The following is an 18,088-nucleotide window of genomic DNA, read 5'->3' as shown; positions in this document are numbered from 1 at the left end:
TCAGTATGGCTGTTTATGCAAAACGGCCATAGCATAAATGCCATAACATAAATGGCTATTTACTCAACAATAAAGAGGGAAAATTGAAGATGGTAGTTAATTTTCTGTTACAAAAACAGAAAACGGAAAAATGGAAACGGTTGGATTTTAATATTAATATTCTTGGATGTTATTAAAACGGATATTTAATAACATTTCTGTTAATATTTACTATTAACAAATAAATTTGGTCCAAAAAATTAATACCTAGGTGCTAATGTAACACGTACCTAATTCAGTTTTAATTGAAAATACTAGGTTGCCAAACTCACATGGACTATTAAAAATGTATACTGTACGTATTGATGTTACTATTGTGAAAAAAGAAAAATTTGCTTATTCAACACTATACCTAGGTGCTAATGTAACAAGTACCTAATTTAGTTTTAATTGAAAATACTAGATTGCCAAACTCACATAGGCTATTAAAAATGTATACTGTACATAGGATTGGATCCAAAAAATCTGACAAAACCCAATTATCTTATCTCATCTTATCCAATGAATCAAAAACACCCCCTTCAACTGATCATATATTGTCAACTCCAAAACACACGAAACTCACCTAGAAAACAACATTTTTTTGATTTGTTATTGTTCTGAAGCTTTAACAATGTCAAGAATGTCAGAGAAGGATCTTAACACCATGAGAAGGAGAGTGGCATCAGTTGCAAACCATCTTTTGCCTGCTTTTTCTTCTTCATCTCAACATGTTGTTTCTTCAATTGGGTGTAGCTCTTCCATTAATGATAATTACCACAGAATTCATGGTGAAGTCCCAACCCACGAGCCCTTTTGGAGACTCATTCCTTCTGACGAGAATGGGAAGGATTTTACTGATATCATTTATGAGAAAGCTGTTGCTGAACCCATTGCTAAGGTTTTTTTCCTTTTAATTTTTTAAATTTGTTTTTAGAATTCATTAGAAAACAGTTACCTACTTTGTTTTGTGGGTAATGTTTATTGACTGTTAGCACCCTTTGCAATGTTACCTGTAGGAAACTGAATAGTATGCTTCAAGAATGTGAATTTGAGCTATTTTAAGTTCATTTAAGGTGGGAAATTAAGTGAATTAAGCTAATCACTTTGTTCCAAGTATGTGGCACAAAGAAAGAAATATGGTCTAAAATAAGCCTTAGACATTTGTTTGACGGTAATCACCGTATGAAGGGTAACATGAAAATTTGTTCCTAAAATAGAAATATAATATTCTTTCTGGGACACGCTATAAAGAAAAGTGTGTCGTATAACTTGAGACCGAGAGGGTATTTAGCTGCAATGTTTCTCACTGACGGGCGCTTTACTCTATTACTGTTAGCAACATTAGGTTCTTACTTTTCATTGCATCTCTTTTTTACTATTAGCAACTAGTAGCTGGTACTGGATCCTCTTTGTTGCTATTACTACCTAGGGGTGGCCTGAAATGAGAATGTAAGAAACTTAGAGGCTGGAATGCTGGAGCTTTCGTTTAACTCATGTTGTTTACCTTTCATCTCGTAGATAACCATCAATAGACCGGATAGAAGAAATGCTTTTCGACCACACACCATTAAGGAGCTTATTCGTGCATTTAACGATGCCAGGGATGACGGTTCAGTGGGAGTCATCATCCTCACAGGAAAGGTAAGTATGAAGAAAACACATATCATGTACAAACTCAAATAGCTAAGCAATTCAAAGTTAGTGAAATGTTTTCAGTTTCACATGTGAGGAATGAACTTGAGTCCAATATCAAGTATTCACTTCCAGCCTGCCATGTGATAATACTTGGTGACTGAGATGAAAGACTGTAAATTAATTTCCTTGTGAATGTACATCAAACAAGTTTGTGTTTGGACTCCTAATTGTTCTGTTCCTTTCAAAGACTCTCCCTCTTAAAAGATGTAGTAGGAGCATAAATATAGTTAATGGAATTTGTTGTTGACTAGAACTGACCACTTCTTCTGATGGTTTTTGCTTCTTTGCTATGCATTTGGACTAACTGCTCTTTTGATTTGCTTCATTATCTTCTGTTGGTAGGTAATCCTATAGTGAAACTCCTAACTGGTTTTGCAGAGTCTTTTCCTTTTCCCGGACGAGATATCAAGTTTGACTTGCTCTTTTGGCTTATATTGTTGGAATAAATAAATACGAAAAGCTTTTTTATACCCTAAGAAATCACTTTCTAAATTTCTTATTATAGCGTGTTAACTTCAGTAGATTGTATCTGTTTAGCTGTGCCACATGCTTTGTTCTGAAGAATGACTTGATGCAGGGTACAAAGGCATTTTGTAGTGGTGGTGATCAGGCATTGAGAAGTAAGGATGGTTATGCTGATTTTGAAAGTTTTGGTCGCCTCAATGTTTTAGATTTACAGGTAACCTAATCCGTCATCTTCTTTAATTTTTTACTTAAAATAGATAGATAGTTTTAGGACTATAAATAAATAAAAGGAAACTGATATTAAGTTTTTGATGTGTCGCATTCTTAGCTTCACTTGATGTATTTTTTGAGTTTACCTTATTCTGCTTCTTTCCTGCATAGGTGCAAATTCGCCGTCTTCCAAAACCAGTAATCGCAATGGTAAGGATCTTTTTCTTTCTTCTGTTAAGTGCTTTAATTTCGTGACCCCGTTTATCACATAATTCAATTATCTTTGGATATCTCTTTTGCTTTTCTTGCGACTAAGGTTGCAGGTTATGCTGTTGGAGGCGGACACATCTTGCATATGGTTTGCGATCTAACAATTGCAGCAGACAATGCTATATTTGGTCAGACAGGCCCAAAGGTGGTTTTATCAGTGACATCTTTTTTACATGTGTGCTTGAGAATACATATATTAGTAAATGAGCATGTATTCAAGTACTGTTTGGAATAAAGCGATGTTCTATGTTGAATCAATATCCCAGCTTATTTACAAAGTCAATTGACTTCTTGCTGTTCCTATTCTTAGTACTATAGCCTTCTTGACTTTATTCTTATTCTTTTTCCTTTGTGTTACACTTTGAGGCCCTTTCTGCACGAATAATCTACATAAAGTTAAAATCCGATGCCAGGCATGGATTCAAGAGATCTGATTCTTTTGCAAATTGCAGGTAGGAAGTTTTGATGCTGGTTATGGAAGTTCAATTATGTCTCGTTTGGTGAGCATCTAATCTTGTTTTTTCCTTTATGGATAACAGATTGGTCTTTTTATTTTCATGTTGATAGAACTTCTTGATCAAGTATTGGTGTAAAAACAAGCAAAGTGCACCTCAATCATAATTAAGTAATCTCATTCATATTGGCTTATATCGTTTGCTGGCTGAACAGGTTGGGCCGAAAAAAGCTCGTGAAATGTGGTTTTTGACAAGGTTCTACACAGCCTCTGAAGCAGAGAAAATGGGACTTGTGAATACTGTTGTTCCAGTGAGTATATCGACTGATACTACTTCCTTAACCTTAGAGCTACCATAAGTGTAACAACCATAGGGAAGTGCTTAGAATCTACACCACAACACACTCATCAATTAGCTCAAAATTATACTCCTCGTGACATATCTATAGGTCCCCTTAAAGCTTAGAGAAAGGTTTTACTTCCTCCGTCATAGGAAATGCATTGGAGTTTTCTAATGCAATGTCTTGTTTCCTTTCACAGTTAGATAAGTTGGAAACAGAAACAATAAAATGGTGTAGAGAGATCTTAAGAAATAGTCCTACAGCAATACGGGTGCTAAAATCGGCTCTCAATGCAGTTGATGATGGACATGCTGGACTTCAGGTATATTCAACATCAAATATTTTCCACTTTTCCCTTATATTTCAAAATGTTCTCATATTAGAGCTAGCAAACTTTACCCAGTTATTTTACTTTTCGTTTTCCTTAGCCGCTACTCTATGCATTTCTCTTTTCATTGTATAAAGCAAAGCACAGAACATAAATCTCCATAATTCTGGAAATATCGAGATTTATGGAACTGAAGAAGGCAAATACTCATTTTCTTTCTTTAAAATTATCTCAGGGGCTTGGGGGAGATGCCACTCTTCTATTTTATGGAACTGAAGAAGGCAGCGAAGGCAAGAATGCATATAATGAACGTAGACGACCAGATTTCTCAAAGTTTCCCCGGCTGCCTTGAGTTTCCACTGTTCTTGTTATCTGTTAGTACATTCCTTATGATGGTATACTAATTATGCCATACTAATAAATTTTCCTTTAATTTATTTACTTATTTGGAATAAAAGAGTCCAAATGGAGTGACATTGGTGATGAGGATTCATATGACCAATCTCAACTTACTCGGGGTTGAGCTGTAGTTTGTCATATAGGAATGCTGATTCGATTAGAGACCCGCGCGCGCAGTTTGTGACTGACAAATGAATTTTGGACTCAGCTCTTTGTCTCACAAATAAACTACAGTACCTACAAGATTGAGACTACTCATTTTATCCAAAAGCTACATTACACAAATAAGGCTGTGATCACCAACCAGATGGATCTCGACCTTCTTTTATTATAGCAAAAATAGCATGATAATAGAATGGTCAAAAGCTTAAAGTTGTAACTGTAAGGAGCTGAAAGTTTATATTTATCCATCGAAGCTTCGGATTGCGTAGAATGGAACTTGTCAATCGTTTTCCTTTAAAATCCAAATTCTGTATAGGAGTATTATTTTAATGACATCTTTTTACTAGAAGAGAATGATAACATAAACAATTAGTACTATATAAGAAATACAGTTGATGTCGACTGATTCAAAACCTTTGTAGCAAAGAAAGCTGACTAAGGAAATTTCTCTTGTTATTTTTCATTTGCTTAGTACCATACGTTTCTTTTCATGAGCCAAAAGTATTTTCCAATCCCATGGAAGTAATCCACTGTCTATTTAGTAAATTTCAAACTAAACGAAATATACAAATATATTAAGGGTCTGTATGGTTATAATGCTCAAATAAACATGCCAATAATCAAGAGTTTAGGTGGTTGTAATAACGATTAAGTCATTCCAAAGTCAATTGCAACCTATATGAGGTAAGAGATATAACATAAAAGGAAGGACTATAACATGTTAAAACTAAAATACCGATTAGATTACAATACGTACTAAATCTATATCTATCTATCTATATCTATATTATTATAAAAGCATGAATAAAATGTTGGATTACAAAAATAACTTTTTAATATTAGGCTTAATAACTCTCAATAAAAGGACATAATCGGAATTCTTGACATTAGCCTTGTAATCCTATTAGTTTTAGAACATAATACTACACGTTAGGAATCCTACATGATTATCTTTAGGAATCCTACTATTATAATTATTTTCGGGCATATATATTAACCTTGTAATTCTATTCCGTACTTTTATGATATACTTCTTAAAAAAATTACTATTACTAATTTAATTTGAAAGCATATTATATTGTCCAAATCCATTTAGAAACAAGAGAGCCTATATTTATTATAAAAGCCGATTATTAAACAGAAAAACTCATAGGGAAAGGACATAGCTGTAATAACTTATTTTTTGGACTACAATAACTTCTATGTTAATTTTTTTAATATTTAAGATTTTAAAATTCATATAATCTTGTCTATTGAATTCTTATTAAAAATATCTAGGAAGGTTTAATAAAATCAATTTCATAAGAATCCTCCAGAGTGATAATGCTCCAGATTGATAACACATTATCACTCTGTAATATTCAATACCAAAAAAAAATAAAAGTAATGTTAGACGGACTGCATAAAGCGTTGATATTGAGAAAAAAGATTCCAAGATAATATATTATTATATTATATTTAAACTGCTTTCCTAATCAAATAATATTTTTTTATTATTAATTTTTAGTGTAATATTGAAAAATATACCCAATTATTAAAGAACAACTAAGAAAATTTTAAGAATATAAATGTGTGAAAAAAGAAAGAAAAAGGTTGGTAAGATCCAATAACACTAATGATTTTGCAGACATAAAGATCTAAAAGTGGAATGTCATCGATCTTTTTACTCTTTGAAAATAAAATTTATGATGGATAAAATTATAATCACGGTTAAATATTCAAACATGAGATGAACTAATATTAAGAATCTAAATCAACAGAAAATAAATTATATTTTATGTTAAAACCAAATAATCAAATCTTTCAATTAATTATTAAGCAAGAGAATCCAATTAAATTATTTTTTAAATCATCATGTGAGTAAAATTATTTTTCAAGTTAAAAAAAATCTTATGGTACATAAATTTATTCCATAAAAAGAGTGTTAGAGATTAAAAAAAATATATCACAAAGTAAAAAGAGATTAGTATAATATTAAAAAGGTCATATACGTGTTTGAGGAAGCACAATCAAAGCTAAATCCTGAACAAGAATAAGCTTTCAAGACTATATTATAAAAAATCGACTCTGGTATAATGCCTCTAATGAAAACGAAATATATTCCTATGTCATGCACTACTTGCAAATGTCAGATCAAGAGGCATGATATTGTTAGCAATAAGAACAAGTGGTGTACCAGCAATGATTTTATTATGAGGTCGTACAACTCACTTCATATTTGATATACCTCTTCAAATAACTGAAATAACCATCACAAAATTATCAAATCAGAGCAATAGCGCTAAATTTATAAGGAAAGCAAAAGTGATAATATGGGATGAAGCGCTTTTGGTTAAGCGTCAAACGATTGAAACAATAACCCAGAGTTTTAGAGATATATTGGATATCGATGAACCGTTTGGTGGAAAAGTCATAGTTTATGAGGTGATTTCTGTCAAGTACGATCAGTAGTTCCAAATTTGACCAAAGCAGAAACTGTAAAAGCTAGCTTGCCAATATTATACTTATGACCTCAAATGAAAAATATTCAAATGACAAGAAATATAAAAGTAAGAACAGATCCTACATTCAGTGACTTCTTGCTTCTGTAGGAAACGAAGGGAGCATCCAATAAAAGATGATTTGGTTCTTGTAGAACACTTGGTGATCAACCCTAATGGTAATAGTAGTACATTTAATAAGGAAAATATTTTCATCATTAGATTAAAATGCAATTTGTGCAAATTACATGATAGAAATTAAAGAGATATCTTAGCTAGCAGAAATGAATATGTTGATCAACTAAATAAAAGGTTGATTGCTAAGTTTTATGGTAAAAACAAAATATTTTTCAGTTCTGACTGAGTAGAAGATGATACCAACAATAACTACCAAGAAGAATACTTAAATACTTTGGTACCAAATGGCATTCTACCATACATGTTTGTTGTCAAGTTCATTATTTCTTACATATGTTAGTGTCAGTGTGTCACCATATACATAATAGACTAAGTTGAAATTGATCTTCCATTGCATATAGGTTGATTTTGAAGAAAAATATGCTCGTCATGCTACTGAAAAAGTAGATCTACTGAATAGCTTATATAATAGTACACATATGGTATATGAAAGTTTTGATAATAACGCCATACATGCAGAACTTATGATACTGGTCAATGTGCTTCTAAATATGTGTTTATCCCCGAATTCAACTTTCGTCTTCCGAAACTAAAGAATATCCTTTTAAATTTGTGTGAAAATAATATTCAGTATGTTTATCTTTTGTAGTTATAATAAATAAAGCACAAGGACAAAACTTCTAAATATTGAACTATATTTACCACAATATGTTTTCTTATACGAATAACTATATGTTGCACTTTCAAGAGAATCAATATAAAGAAGTGTTCGGTAAGATACCATGACATTAGATACCTTTAAACCACAATACATAATTATCTACTTAGCATGACTAGAATTGATCATTTATGTAAGTTCTGATGATATCCTTTCATTTTGAATTCACGTATTATGCTAATGTAATAATATCTTCTGGCATTTAAATGATGTTGTTAGTATTATATATAAATTTTTTCTCATTAATTAAGGTTTATTGTTCCTTATAAAAAATAAATATGTAATCCATCATGTGCCATTATTAACGTGCAACGCACGTTTATAGATACTAGTTATATTAAAATTAGGAAACCCTTATCTAAAAGGTTAAATTACTTAAATATCCTTTTAAAAAATTTAAATACCCTATTTAACCCTCCTTACTAACCTAAATACTCTATATTTAATTTTAAAAAAAAAAAGGTAGGTTTTTTGAAGAGCGAAGAGTTGCCTCCGTTTAAGTAACTTACAAACAGCCCTAAGGCAACTCTTCGTACTCAACTACTAGTGGAATCGCCGAGTAATAAAAACTAATAGTTACCTTTGGTAAACATGCTCACGTGAGATTGTCATGGTTTGAATCTCATGGGTTGTTGCAAGATTGCATCACCAAAAGGCTAAGAATTCCAGTATTTCCATTTCTATGTGGAATTAAACAGACAAACAACAAAGAAACCAATTGAATCTTGAAACAGAGAGGAACTTGAAGATTGACCAACTACATATAGTCAACGGTGGTTTTGCATTTAAAATGGTTTTCTCTAGGGGAAACTATGTCAATGGGAGGAATCAAGAAGGAAGTGGCGACATAAATAGGTTCTACTTTCTTTTCTATTTACTTTTAATTAATTTTCTTCCCTACGTTTTTTATGAAATTCAGTTTTTACAAATTTTAAAGTGAATGCTAATTATGTGATGATCATAAAATAGTTTATTTGCATGTTAGAATAAAATGTGTTTAAAAGTTAACTTTCTATTTTTCTATCAAATAAAATCGGTTTGTTGGTATACAATTTGATGGTATACATAAAATAGCTTTCAACGAAGAATAATAGTTCAATTTACGAATTAATATAGAAATGACTAACTGAAAACTAACCCAATGCAATCCTACAATGATCATTGATAATATTATACGTCAAGATGATACCACAGTAATTGTGGATAAAAGTGAAATAACTTTGAACAATATGTTTATAAATAAACGGATGAAACGAACACATATGCACGAGGAATATCATCTACAAGAAAGTATTAGCTGAGGAACCCTTAATTACATGTTGTATCTCATAAACATGACTCAGACAATTAAGTAAACGAGTACTAATTAAGTTTTGATTGCTAATTTCGTAGATTCAACCGATATCAAATTATCTTGACCTCGATAATGTCATGATCACGCCCAACTATGCCCTCTAAAAAAGGACTCTACGGACGTTGCAAATATAACCCGAGTAAAACGCCCAGGGTCGAATCCACAGAGAGTTAAGCTATCAATCACTATCTTTAGACCCACTAAACTCTTCAGAACCAGTTTCCCAGATGTTTGAATCACAGTTGAAGGTTGCTTTACTAACTACGATTGTAAGTAAATTACACGGCTGTAAATTAAAATGCTAAGGTTGTAAACAATGATGAGAAGAAGCTAAGGCAATGATTTCCCCTATTGAAAGAATCCCTTCTGTTTATGCTCATACAAATTTACCAACACATCTCTATTAATCATGAACGCTCATCTTACCGTAAATCTCTCCCGAGTAATCACAGTAATATACTAATTGCACTCTCCCGAGATACACTAGCTTACTTTATTTAGCCCAATTCACTTTAGATTACACCCAAGGCTTCGTTATCCCTAATTCCGCCTTTAAACCCGCAATTATAGATTCCTCTTATACTTTGGGAGTGGTGTTGTTCAACAATAACCTAAATATGCACTCTTGTCTAAGTTATGCACACTAAATAGGCACAACTAATTGAGGATCCTGTCAATTAACTACAACAAGCACAAAGTTGAACAAATAGAGATTGAAACTAGCAATTTGTATTCACATAAACAAGATGTTCATCCCCCAATAGGTTCCATCAAAGCCTTAGACAAAGGATTTAGCTACTCATGGCTATGGGAAAATAAACCAAGATAGAATTCATCATAACTAGCAATAAAAATCAAAGAAAAGAAGAAAGATGTTTTGGGTGATCTCTCACAATTGTTTTCCTTGCCAAGTACTCTAAAATTCAATACATGCCTCTCTTGGGCGAAGTCTTGTATTTAAAATAGGGTTTAGGTCTAAAAATCCCGTATTTTACACTTTAGTCCCTGAAGTTTTCTGCTTCCGCCGCGGTTCTGCCGCGGTCGCGGTCAAACCGCGGCCAAATGCCTTCTCTGAATCTTATTTTATCCACAGCTATCTTCCACCGCGATTCTACCGCGGTCGAGGCGGAACCGCGGTCAAACCAGTTCTCTGAATCTTCAGGCCTGTTTTGCATGGTTTACTTGGGGAATTTCACAGTTGGCCTCTTTTTCTTCATTTTTGACTCCCAAATACTCCCTAGCCTTCCCTGATCATATATCACCTGCAAATCATGAAAAGCACTAATAAGAGCATTTTGTTATCACTTTTATCATCAAAACTATACAAGAAGGTGGTTATTTAAGGCGTGATTATAGTTAAATTCACCTATTATCAACACCCCACACTTAAACCTTTGCTCGTCCTCGAGCAAGCTAAACCACACTTCTAGGCCTAACCGTTTGATACATTACCCCAATTTATGTCACACTCGCCATTACGAAGGACCAACCTAAGCAATGCAACAATCATACCTCAGATGCAGACTCTCATGCCATGACACACTCGTGCTCACTCTAGTTACTCTAACAGAAGTGAAGATTTACTTTTTCTTCCTGAGTCACATGCCCTCACATCACAAGTCTAAGAGAAGTTCCCCACACATAAAATTCAAACAATAAGGAACCAAGGATAGAAAGAATTCACTCACTCTCAGCAAAGAGCATTCATATGCTACACAGACACACCATAAGCTTGCCCTAGTGTAATACTCTACTAATCGAGCTGTTCAGTCAAAGATCAAGAGGTCTTCATTTGGTTGTAATGTAGGCTAAGGGACGGGTAGGATATATTTGGATATAGTGACTAACCTCCCTAAGCACTTTTAATACACACTTCCTTTTATTTCAATTTCCATGCTCAGCCCAATCNGGCACGATTCAATGTCCGGAATATTTTCTCGGGGTCTGAGAGTCCTTCAAGTAGTTCTCCAATCCTCGTAGAATTTCTAGGCATATACCTGTGCAACCAGATCAACAACCGTCAAAATTTCAATGGTAAATTGGGTAGAGAGAAAACTGACCACACCAAGAATTTTTGTATTTCTATCAATGGTAATTGATAATTCCGTTAACTCCCCGGCAACGGCGCCAAAATTTGATCACGCCCAACTATGCCCTCTAAAAAAGGACTCTGCGGACGTTGCAAATATAACCCGAGTATTACGCCTAGGGTCGAATCCACAGAGAGTTAAGCTATCAATCACTATCTTTAGACCCACTAAACTCTTCAGAACCAGTTTCCCAGATGTTTGAATCACAGTTGAAGGTCGCTTTACTAACTACGATTGTAAGTAAATTACACAGCTGTAAATTAAAATGCTAAGGTTGTAAACAATGATGAGAAGAAGCTAAGGCAATGATTTCCCCTATTGAAAGAATCCCTTCTGTTTATGCTCATACAAATTTACCAACACATCTCTATTAATCATGAATGCTCATCTTACCGTAAATCTCTCCCGAGTAATCACAGTAATATACTAATTGCACTCTCCCGAGATACACTAGCTTACTTTATTTAGCCCAATTCACTTTAGATTACACCCCAGGCTTCGTTATCCCTAATCCGCCTTTAAACCCGCAATTATAGATTCCTCTTATACTTTGGGAGTGGTGTTGTTCAACAATAACCTAAATATGCACTCTTGTCCAAGTTATGCACACTAAATAGGCACAGCTAATTGAGAATCCTGTCAATTAACTACAACAAGCACAAAGTTGAACAAATAGAGATTGAAACTAGCAATTTGTATTCACATAAATAAGATGTTCATCCCCCAATAGGTTCCATCAAAGCCTTAGACAAAGGATTTAGCTACTCATGGCTATGGGAAAACAAACTAAGATAGAATTCATCATAACTAGCAATAAAAATCAAAGAAAAGAAGAAAGATGTTTTAGGTGATCTCTCACAATTGTTTTCCTTGCCAAGATACTCTAAAATTCAATACATGCCTCTCTTGGGCGAAGTCTTGTATTTAAAATAGGGTTTAGGTCTAAAAATCTCGTGTTTTACACTTTAGTCCCTGAAGTTTTCTGCTTCCGCCGCTGTTCTGCCGCGGTCGCGGTCAAATCGCGGCCAAATGCCTTCTCTGAATCTTATTTTATCCGCAGCTATCTTCCACCGCGGTTCTACCGCGGTCGCGGTGCAACCGCGGTCAAACCAGTTCTCTGAATCTTCAGGCCTGTTTTGCGTGGTTTACTTGGGGAATTTCACAGTTGGCCTCTTTTTCTTCATTTTTGACTCCCAAAATACTCCCTAGCCTTTCCTGATCACATATCACCTGCAAATCATGAAAAGCACTAGTAAGAGCATTTTGTTATCACTTTTATATCAAAACTATACAAGAAGGTGGTTATTTAAGGCGTGATTATAGTTAAATTCACCTAATATCATGTCACCACACGATGATCCACGTTGATCATTCACTAAAACTTATACTTTATTATTTCATGAATAATTACTTATTTAAAATTTTATTTCAATAATATAATATTAATTTTCAAAATTGTGTAGTACATAACTCGGTATACACGTGCAATGCACGTGCCGAGAGACTAGTATTTATAATATCGAAAACATCGAGTATAGAGTCTCATGAGAAAGAATTACTACAATGTATTTTTTGATCTACCCATTACCATAATTAATACGGATTCACACTATATAACTCGTAACTCCAATAAAGAACTAAAATGCTTCCTACCGGAAAGTTTTCCAATCAAAAATATAATATTACATCGAAAATGCTGAAAAGGGACTAAACTAGTTCTCATGTAAAAATTGTTACACTGTAACAAACCAAAATCAAAACTAAACCTTATAACTATTTAAATTAACCCTTTCCTTAACCAGAAATTTAAGCATTAACACGCGTCAGTATCTGATTGCACTTGCCAACGTACATGAAACAGACTGACGGTGCAAACCGCACCCACCATTAGAATAGAGTGGCATTCTCGTCATTTCATCAAATCCGAAATGCCATTTTGGTACCATAAAAAAGATCTCCTTTCCTTTATTTATTGCAATCAAATTCCTTTCCGCTCTCTACATATTTTCCAGCGTTAATCTCAGGTTTCTCCTCTCATTAGATCCCTCCTCCAAAAGCTCTTTTCAGGTAGATCTTCGTATTTCATCAACCTTAGGTTCATTTTTCTGTTCAGTTTCATGCTTTTATAGTTACAATTTTTTGTTTATTTTTAATTTTTTCGATTAATTCGCTGTTAAAATCGTGTTATGGATTTGAGACTGTTCGCGGTTGATTTTAGGCTCTAACGTATTCAATCTAATGATATAAGATTTAGATATTTCGAGAATTTGGGGCCACATTTGTAATTTGTTGTAGGCGGTTGATATTTGTGTGATTTGAGGTTATTGATCTCAGATTTAGCGGTTCGTAGCTGTTGATTCGTTTTTTGTTTCAGTTTTTTGTGTGAATTTGTGTTTTTTTTATGATCTGAATATTGAGTCATTGTTTTGATTTGGTCTATAGGAAAAGTCGTTTTGTATGGATTGAGAAAGTTTCTGATTGATTTTACGCTATAATCCGTTCAATTTAATATTAAGATTCAATTTTGATAGAGTTTTTTTGGCTACATTTTTTGTGCGCAATTGGTGCTTCTGTGATTTGTGGTTACCTATCTCAGATTTAGAGATTCACAGCCACTGATGCATTTTCTTGTGTGTTTCTGTGCATGATCTGAAAATTGAGTCATTGCAGCTTGAAAATTATAATGTATAGGGGTTGAATCGTGTAAACTTAAGTTTGAGCTTTTATAAGTTTATTTTGGTCGAGTCAATGTGATCATTTTGCCTTATCATTCAGATCCATATATAGAATAGCTCTAACATGGTTGAATCAGCATATGAATCTGAATTTTGAAGGCAACCATGGATTTAAGTTATATGATTTGATTGTGTAATATTATGGTGTGTAGGGATCATCAACAAGGAAGCGAAATGGGGCTGACATTCACCAAGCTCTTCAGTCGGCTTTTTGCCAAGAAGGAAATGCGCATTCTAATGGTTGGTCTTGATGCAGCTGGTAAGACTACCATATTGTACAAGTTGAAGCTGGGAGAGATCGTCACTACCATTCCCACTATTGGTATGTAGATCACTGCATAGAGCAAAGTTCTTTCCATAATGATCTTTGTGTACGCCTTTTGCCTGTTTCCCATATGCAGTTGTTAGGCATAACATTTACTTTATCACTTTGAGTTGGTCTCTGGTCGAGGATAGTATTGGGTATGTTGCATGATTTGTATCGATTAGTGCCAAATCTTATTGTTAGGGGTCGACTTATGTTGTGCAACCTTTTTTTATTGGTAAACCACATGTTCCCACCCCAACCCTCTCCCTAAGAGTCAATAGTGGCCTGTTCCCACTTTGCTTGTGGTGGCTCGAACCCCCAATATCAAGGTTGGGGGTGGAGGGAGATTTCCACTTGAACTGCCCTCTCTTATATCACTTATATGACACTCGAAAGATTAACCAACTTATTATTTTGATTAAGTAAATAAATAATATGAATGAAGGTAGGCAGCATTATAACTCCTTCCTGCTGTTGTTTACTGCAAATGCTTAGTTGGTAATTACCTATCCCTCCTATCGTCTGCCTCTGTCTGCACTGGTTGTTCTGTATGGTGAGTAGTCTTAGCAACTAACTGGTGCTGTAAGACATCTGAAAGTTTATCAGTGACAGTTTGTCATGCAGACTCGTAATGATTGTTAATTCATAATGATTGTTAATTTATTCTGTATGATAATTTTTACGATGCTAACATTTAGATAATAGTCTGTTTTTCTATTGAAAACATAACTTGTACTGAGAGATACTTGTCATCTTATAGAAAGTGTACACTGATTTGCAAATAATTCTTTACTGCTTGGATGAGCTATCAGTAATAATCGGCAATTTTCAGGTTTCAATGTGGAGACTGTTGAGTACAAGAACATCAGCTTCACTGTTTGGGATGTCGGGGGTCAGGACAAGGTATGATCTCTTCTTTTTTCCCCAAAGGCAGTAAGTTCTGTGTTGATTTGGCCTTTGAATATACTATAAGCAAAAAATAAGCCTTACCTCTTCTTCTGTCTGATACATCTTTTTTCGTATTTGCTGGTAGCTTTATTCTTTCACATGGACTGAAGATTTTGGTCAATTATCTGGTAGTTCTAATTTCTTTTGTGGTTCATTTTGGCAGATCCGTCCATTGTGGAGGCACTACTTCCAGAACACTCAGGGTCTCATCTTTGTGGTTGATAGTAATGATAGAGACCGTGTCGTAGAAGCAAGAGATGAATTGCATAGGATGTTGAATGAGGTAAAAATCCTTGCCCACACTGTGTTCATGGTTATTATTGTTTCCAGAAAGTAAACATCTGGTGTCTAAAAGATGATTGATTGTAAATGTACTTGGATCCGCTTTGACAGAATTCTCTGTGAATATCAATTTTTCATTATAATCGAGTACCCATATCCTTATCAAGAAAGTAGAGTACCAACATAAGTAAATTCCAATATTAGCAGAGAAAAGGTAAATGACTTCGATCCAAATTTAAAGAAGGCTTAAAGCCAATGTAGGCTTGCTCTAGTAATAGAGCCCTTTGCTCCAACCATAAGGGGCTGGGGTTCGAGTAACCAAAGGTGGGTGAAAAATGCTAAATAGTTTTTGACAATATTAGATTGCATCTAATCCAATTCAATTCTCTTAAGTTCAAATGAACCAAAGGTGCTGTTCCAGTGTGATTCACTACCCAATATTCCTCAGGCTGTTTGCCTTTTCTTTGATTCATTATTTTTTAGGATGTCATTATTGGTGAAAGTAATGATAATTGATCTAAAAGTTCATCGACCTTGTTTCTTACTTTTAAGATGTTTTCTTTGGTGAAATGAAATAGTAATTGAAGTGGTTCATCAGGTTGTTTCTTTTTCGTATTTCAGATTTCAGATTCACCGCTAATAAGTTGGTAATGTATCTAGAAGATATTTGGAATTGGAAGAATGGGTTTGTGAAGAGAGAAATTTTCCTTCAGCTTGCCATTTAAGCAAATATCAGAATAGTTGAAGTTTGTCTCACTGTGCTTTGCATCACCCAATGTGCATGTTACATTCCTTTTTATTTTTACACAGACAATAGGCAAGGGACAGTACGGGAGGTAGCAATCTATGAGAAAACCACCTAGTTTGAAATTTTCTTGCTGCCTACAGGCTACAGCTCATACTTGCCATTGTTATCTGTCTTCTGTTTTTGCATTCATTGCTACTTCTCATTATTTATTAGATACAAGAGCAAGATGAACTTGGAGATCTCATAATTCAGAGTAAAAACTTTTTTGAGTGACCTGTGGTGTATATTTTGTCATTTACTCTTTGTCCCCAGGATGAACTTCGGGATGCTGTGCTGCTAGTTTTTGCTAACAAACAAGATCTTCCTAATGCAATGAATGCTGCTGAAATAACTGATAAGCTTGGACTGCACTCCCTCAGGCAGCGTCACTGGTAAGCGTTTTGATAGTGCTTGTGACTGCTTTGCTTACTTTTGAAGAGTTCCTAAATTGGTTCTTTGCTGTGTCAGGTACATCCAGAGCACTTGTGCAACATCTGGAGAGGGGCTTTATGAGGGACTTGATTGGCTTTCTAACAACATCGCTAACAAGGTAGTTATATCATATTTATAAAGCTGTTGGAATATATGCTGCTTTATTTTTTTGGGTGGGGTAAGGAGAATCATAGGTTGCCTCTGATTATTTTCTCACCACCTCTTTTTACAGGCCTAAAGTGATGCAGATTTGTTTTTGCGGGTTGATCCTGGATGCAGGCGGGTTTTTATCTAGTTATTTTTTTCTTCTCAAGTCTGTGTGGTTATGAACATCTCCTTAAAAGCATTTTGCGTCTTCATAGGGCTTTTTGTAATGGCTGTAAGACGATGGTCGAGTATATGTAATTGCTGTCTGTTTTAGGTATATTTTCATAAATTTGTATAACAAAGACTAGCTTTCATATGACATAGCATTTGTTAATATGATTAAAGCCTTGTGGGGTTCCCTTTCTTTTCTCTCTCTCTCTTTTTTTTTTTGGTGAGTTCCTGTTTGGATTTCTCTGTGTTGGGCGGAGTTTATGTGAGATCCTGATAGAGGATGGTGATTTGAGCTGCAATGAAAATCGAGAATTAGGAGAAAAGGTACTATAAATCTACAAACATTAATATGTACGCGAAGAAGACATATTAGGGAAGGTACGAAGTTGAAGGGCTTGAGTCTTCCTTGTAGCACTCAAGTTAAACTAGTTTCTTCTAGTAGGAATCAAATTTAAAGTTATCAAACCATCTAATCCCGGATATGAAGGTGTTTCTTGGTAAGGTTGGTCTTGTCAAGAATGCTTTCTAGAGGGTTCCTTTCCAGAGTAACCCATGTGCATCTTCTTGTGTGATACTCTCAATAGCATATCCATTCGCAATATCAGAAACATCCTTCTAATTGCTGCCTTCAGCAGGCCCTTCTTCCATGCACCCTCTACTCCCTTCTTTTTCTTGTGTGTGTGTTAAATGATCACAGTAACTGTTAGGAGTCGTTTGGTAGGGTGTATAAGAATAATGCGGAATAAGGTGTATTAGTAATGCATAGGTTACTAATGCAATCATTAGTTATCCAGATATTATTTCTTATCTACTGTTTGGTGTGGTGTATTAAAATTATAATGCATTGCATAATTTTTAAGAAAAATAGTTGTTTACAAAAATACCCTCCATATTCTCTAGGTTTAAGGAACTTTAAGGACAATTTTGTCTTTAACCATACTACTACATGCATTAATAGCCTTGGTATTACTAATGCCATAGTTTTCTATGCATTACTTATATATAGGATAATACCAAGTATGATATAGTATTAGTTATACACAGGTTGAAAAAATGTACCAAATAAGGTATTAGTAATGCATAGAGCTAATGCTTGCATTATTTTTTCTAATACCTCCTACCAAACGACCCGTTAGGGATTGCCGGGCATGTGA

At 34.4% G+C, this 18,088-nt stretch overlaps 2 protein-coding genes across 2 annotated transcripts; both read left to right on the top strand.

The window, feature by feature from the left end:
- The first annotated feature begins 499 nt into the window (after positions 1-499).
- LOC109215194 (1,4-dihydroxy-2-naphthoyl-CoA synthase, peroxisomal-like) lies at positions 500-4,616 on the top strand. Its single transcript, XM_019379212.1, has 9 exons — positions 500-919; positions 1,540-1,662; positions 2,294-2,395; positions 2,563-2,601; positions 2,708-2,806; positions 3,114-3,161; positions 3,331-3,426; positions 3,656-3,778; positions 4,020-4,616. Exons 1-9 carry the CDS (start codon positions 653-655, stop codon positions 4,134-4,136), a joined length of 1,014 nt encoding a protein of 337 aa, XP_019234757.1. The 5' UTR covers positions 500-652; the 3' UTR covers positions 4,137-4,616.
- Positions 4,617-13,085: 8,469 nt separating this feature from the next.
- On the top strand, positions 13,086-17,132 carry LOC109215193 (ADP-ribosylation factor 2). Its single transcript, XM_019379210.1, has 7 exons — positions 13,086-13,192; positions 14,013-14,182; positions 15,000-15,070; positions 15,279-15,398; positions 16,458-16,576; positions 16,653-16,734; positions 16,849-17,132. The coding sequence occupies exons 2-7, from the start codon at positions 14,035-14,037 to the stop codon at positions 16,852-16,854; spliced, it is 546 nt and encodes a 181-aa protein (XP_019234755.1). The 5' UTR covers positions 13,086-13,192; positions 14,013-14,034; the 3' UTR covers positions 16,855-17,132.
- The last annotated feature ends 956 nt before the right edge of the window (positions 17,133-18,088 follow it).

Source organism: Nicotiana attenuata, unplaced genomic scaffold (assembly GCF_001879085.1).
Source record: "Nicotiana attenuata strain UT unplaced genomic scaffold, NIATTr2, whole genome shotgun sequence".
Classification (NCBI taxonomy): domain Eukaryota; kingdom Viridiplantae; phylum Streptophyta; class Magnoliopsida; order Solanales; family Solanaceae; genus Nicotiana; species Nicotiana attenuata.
This window is presented reverse-complemented; position numbering and strand designations above follow the sequence as displayed.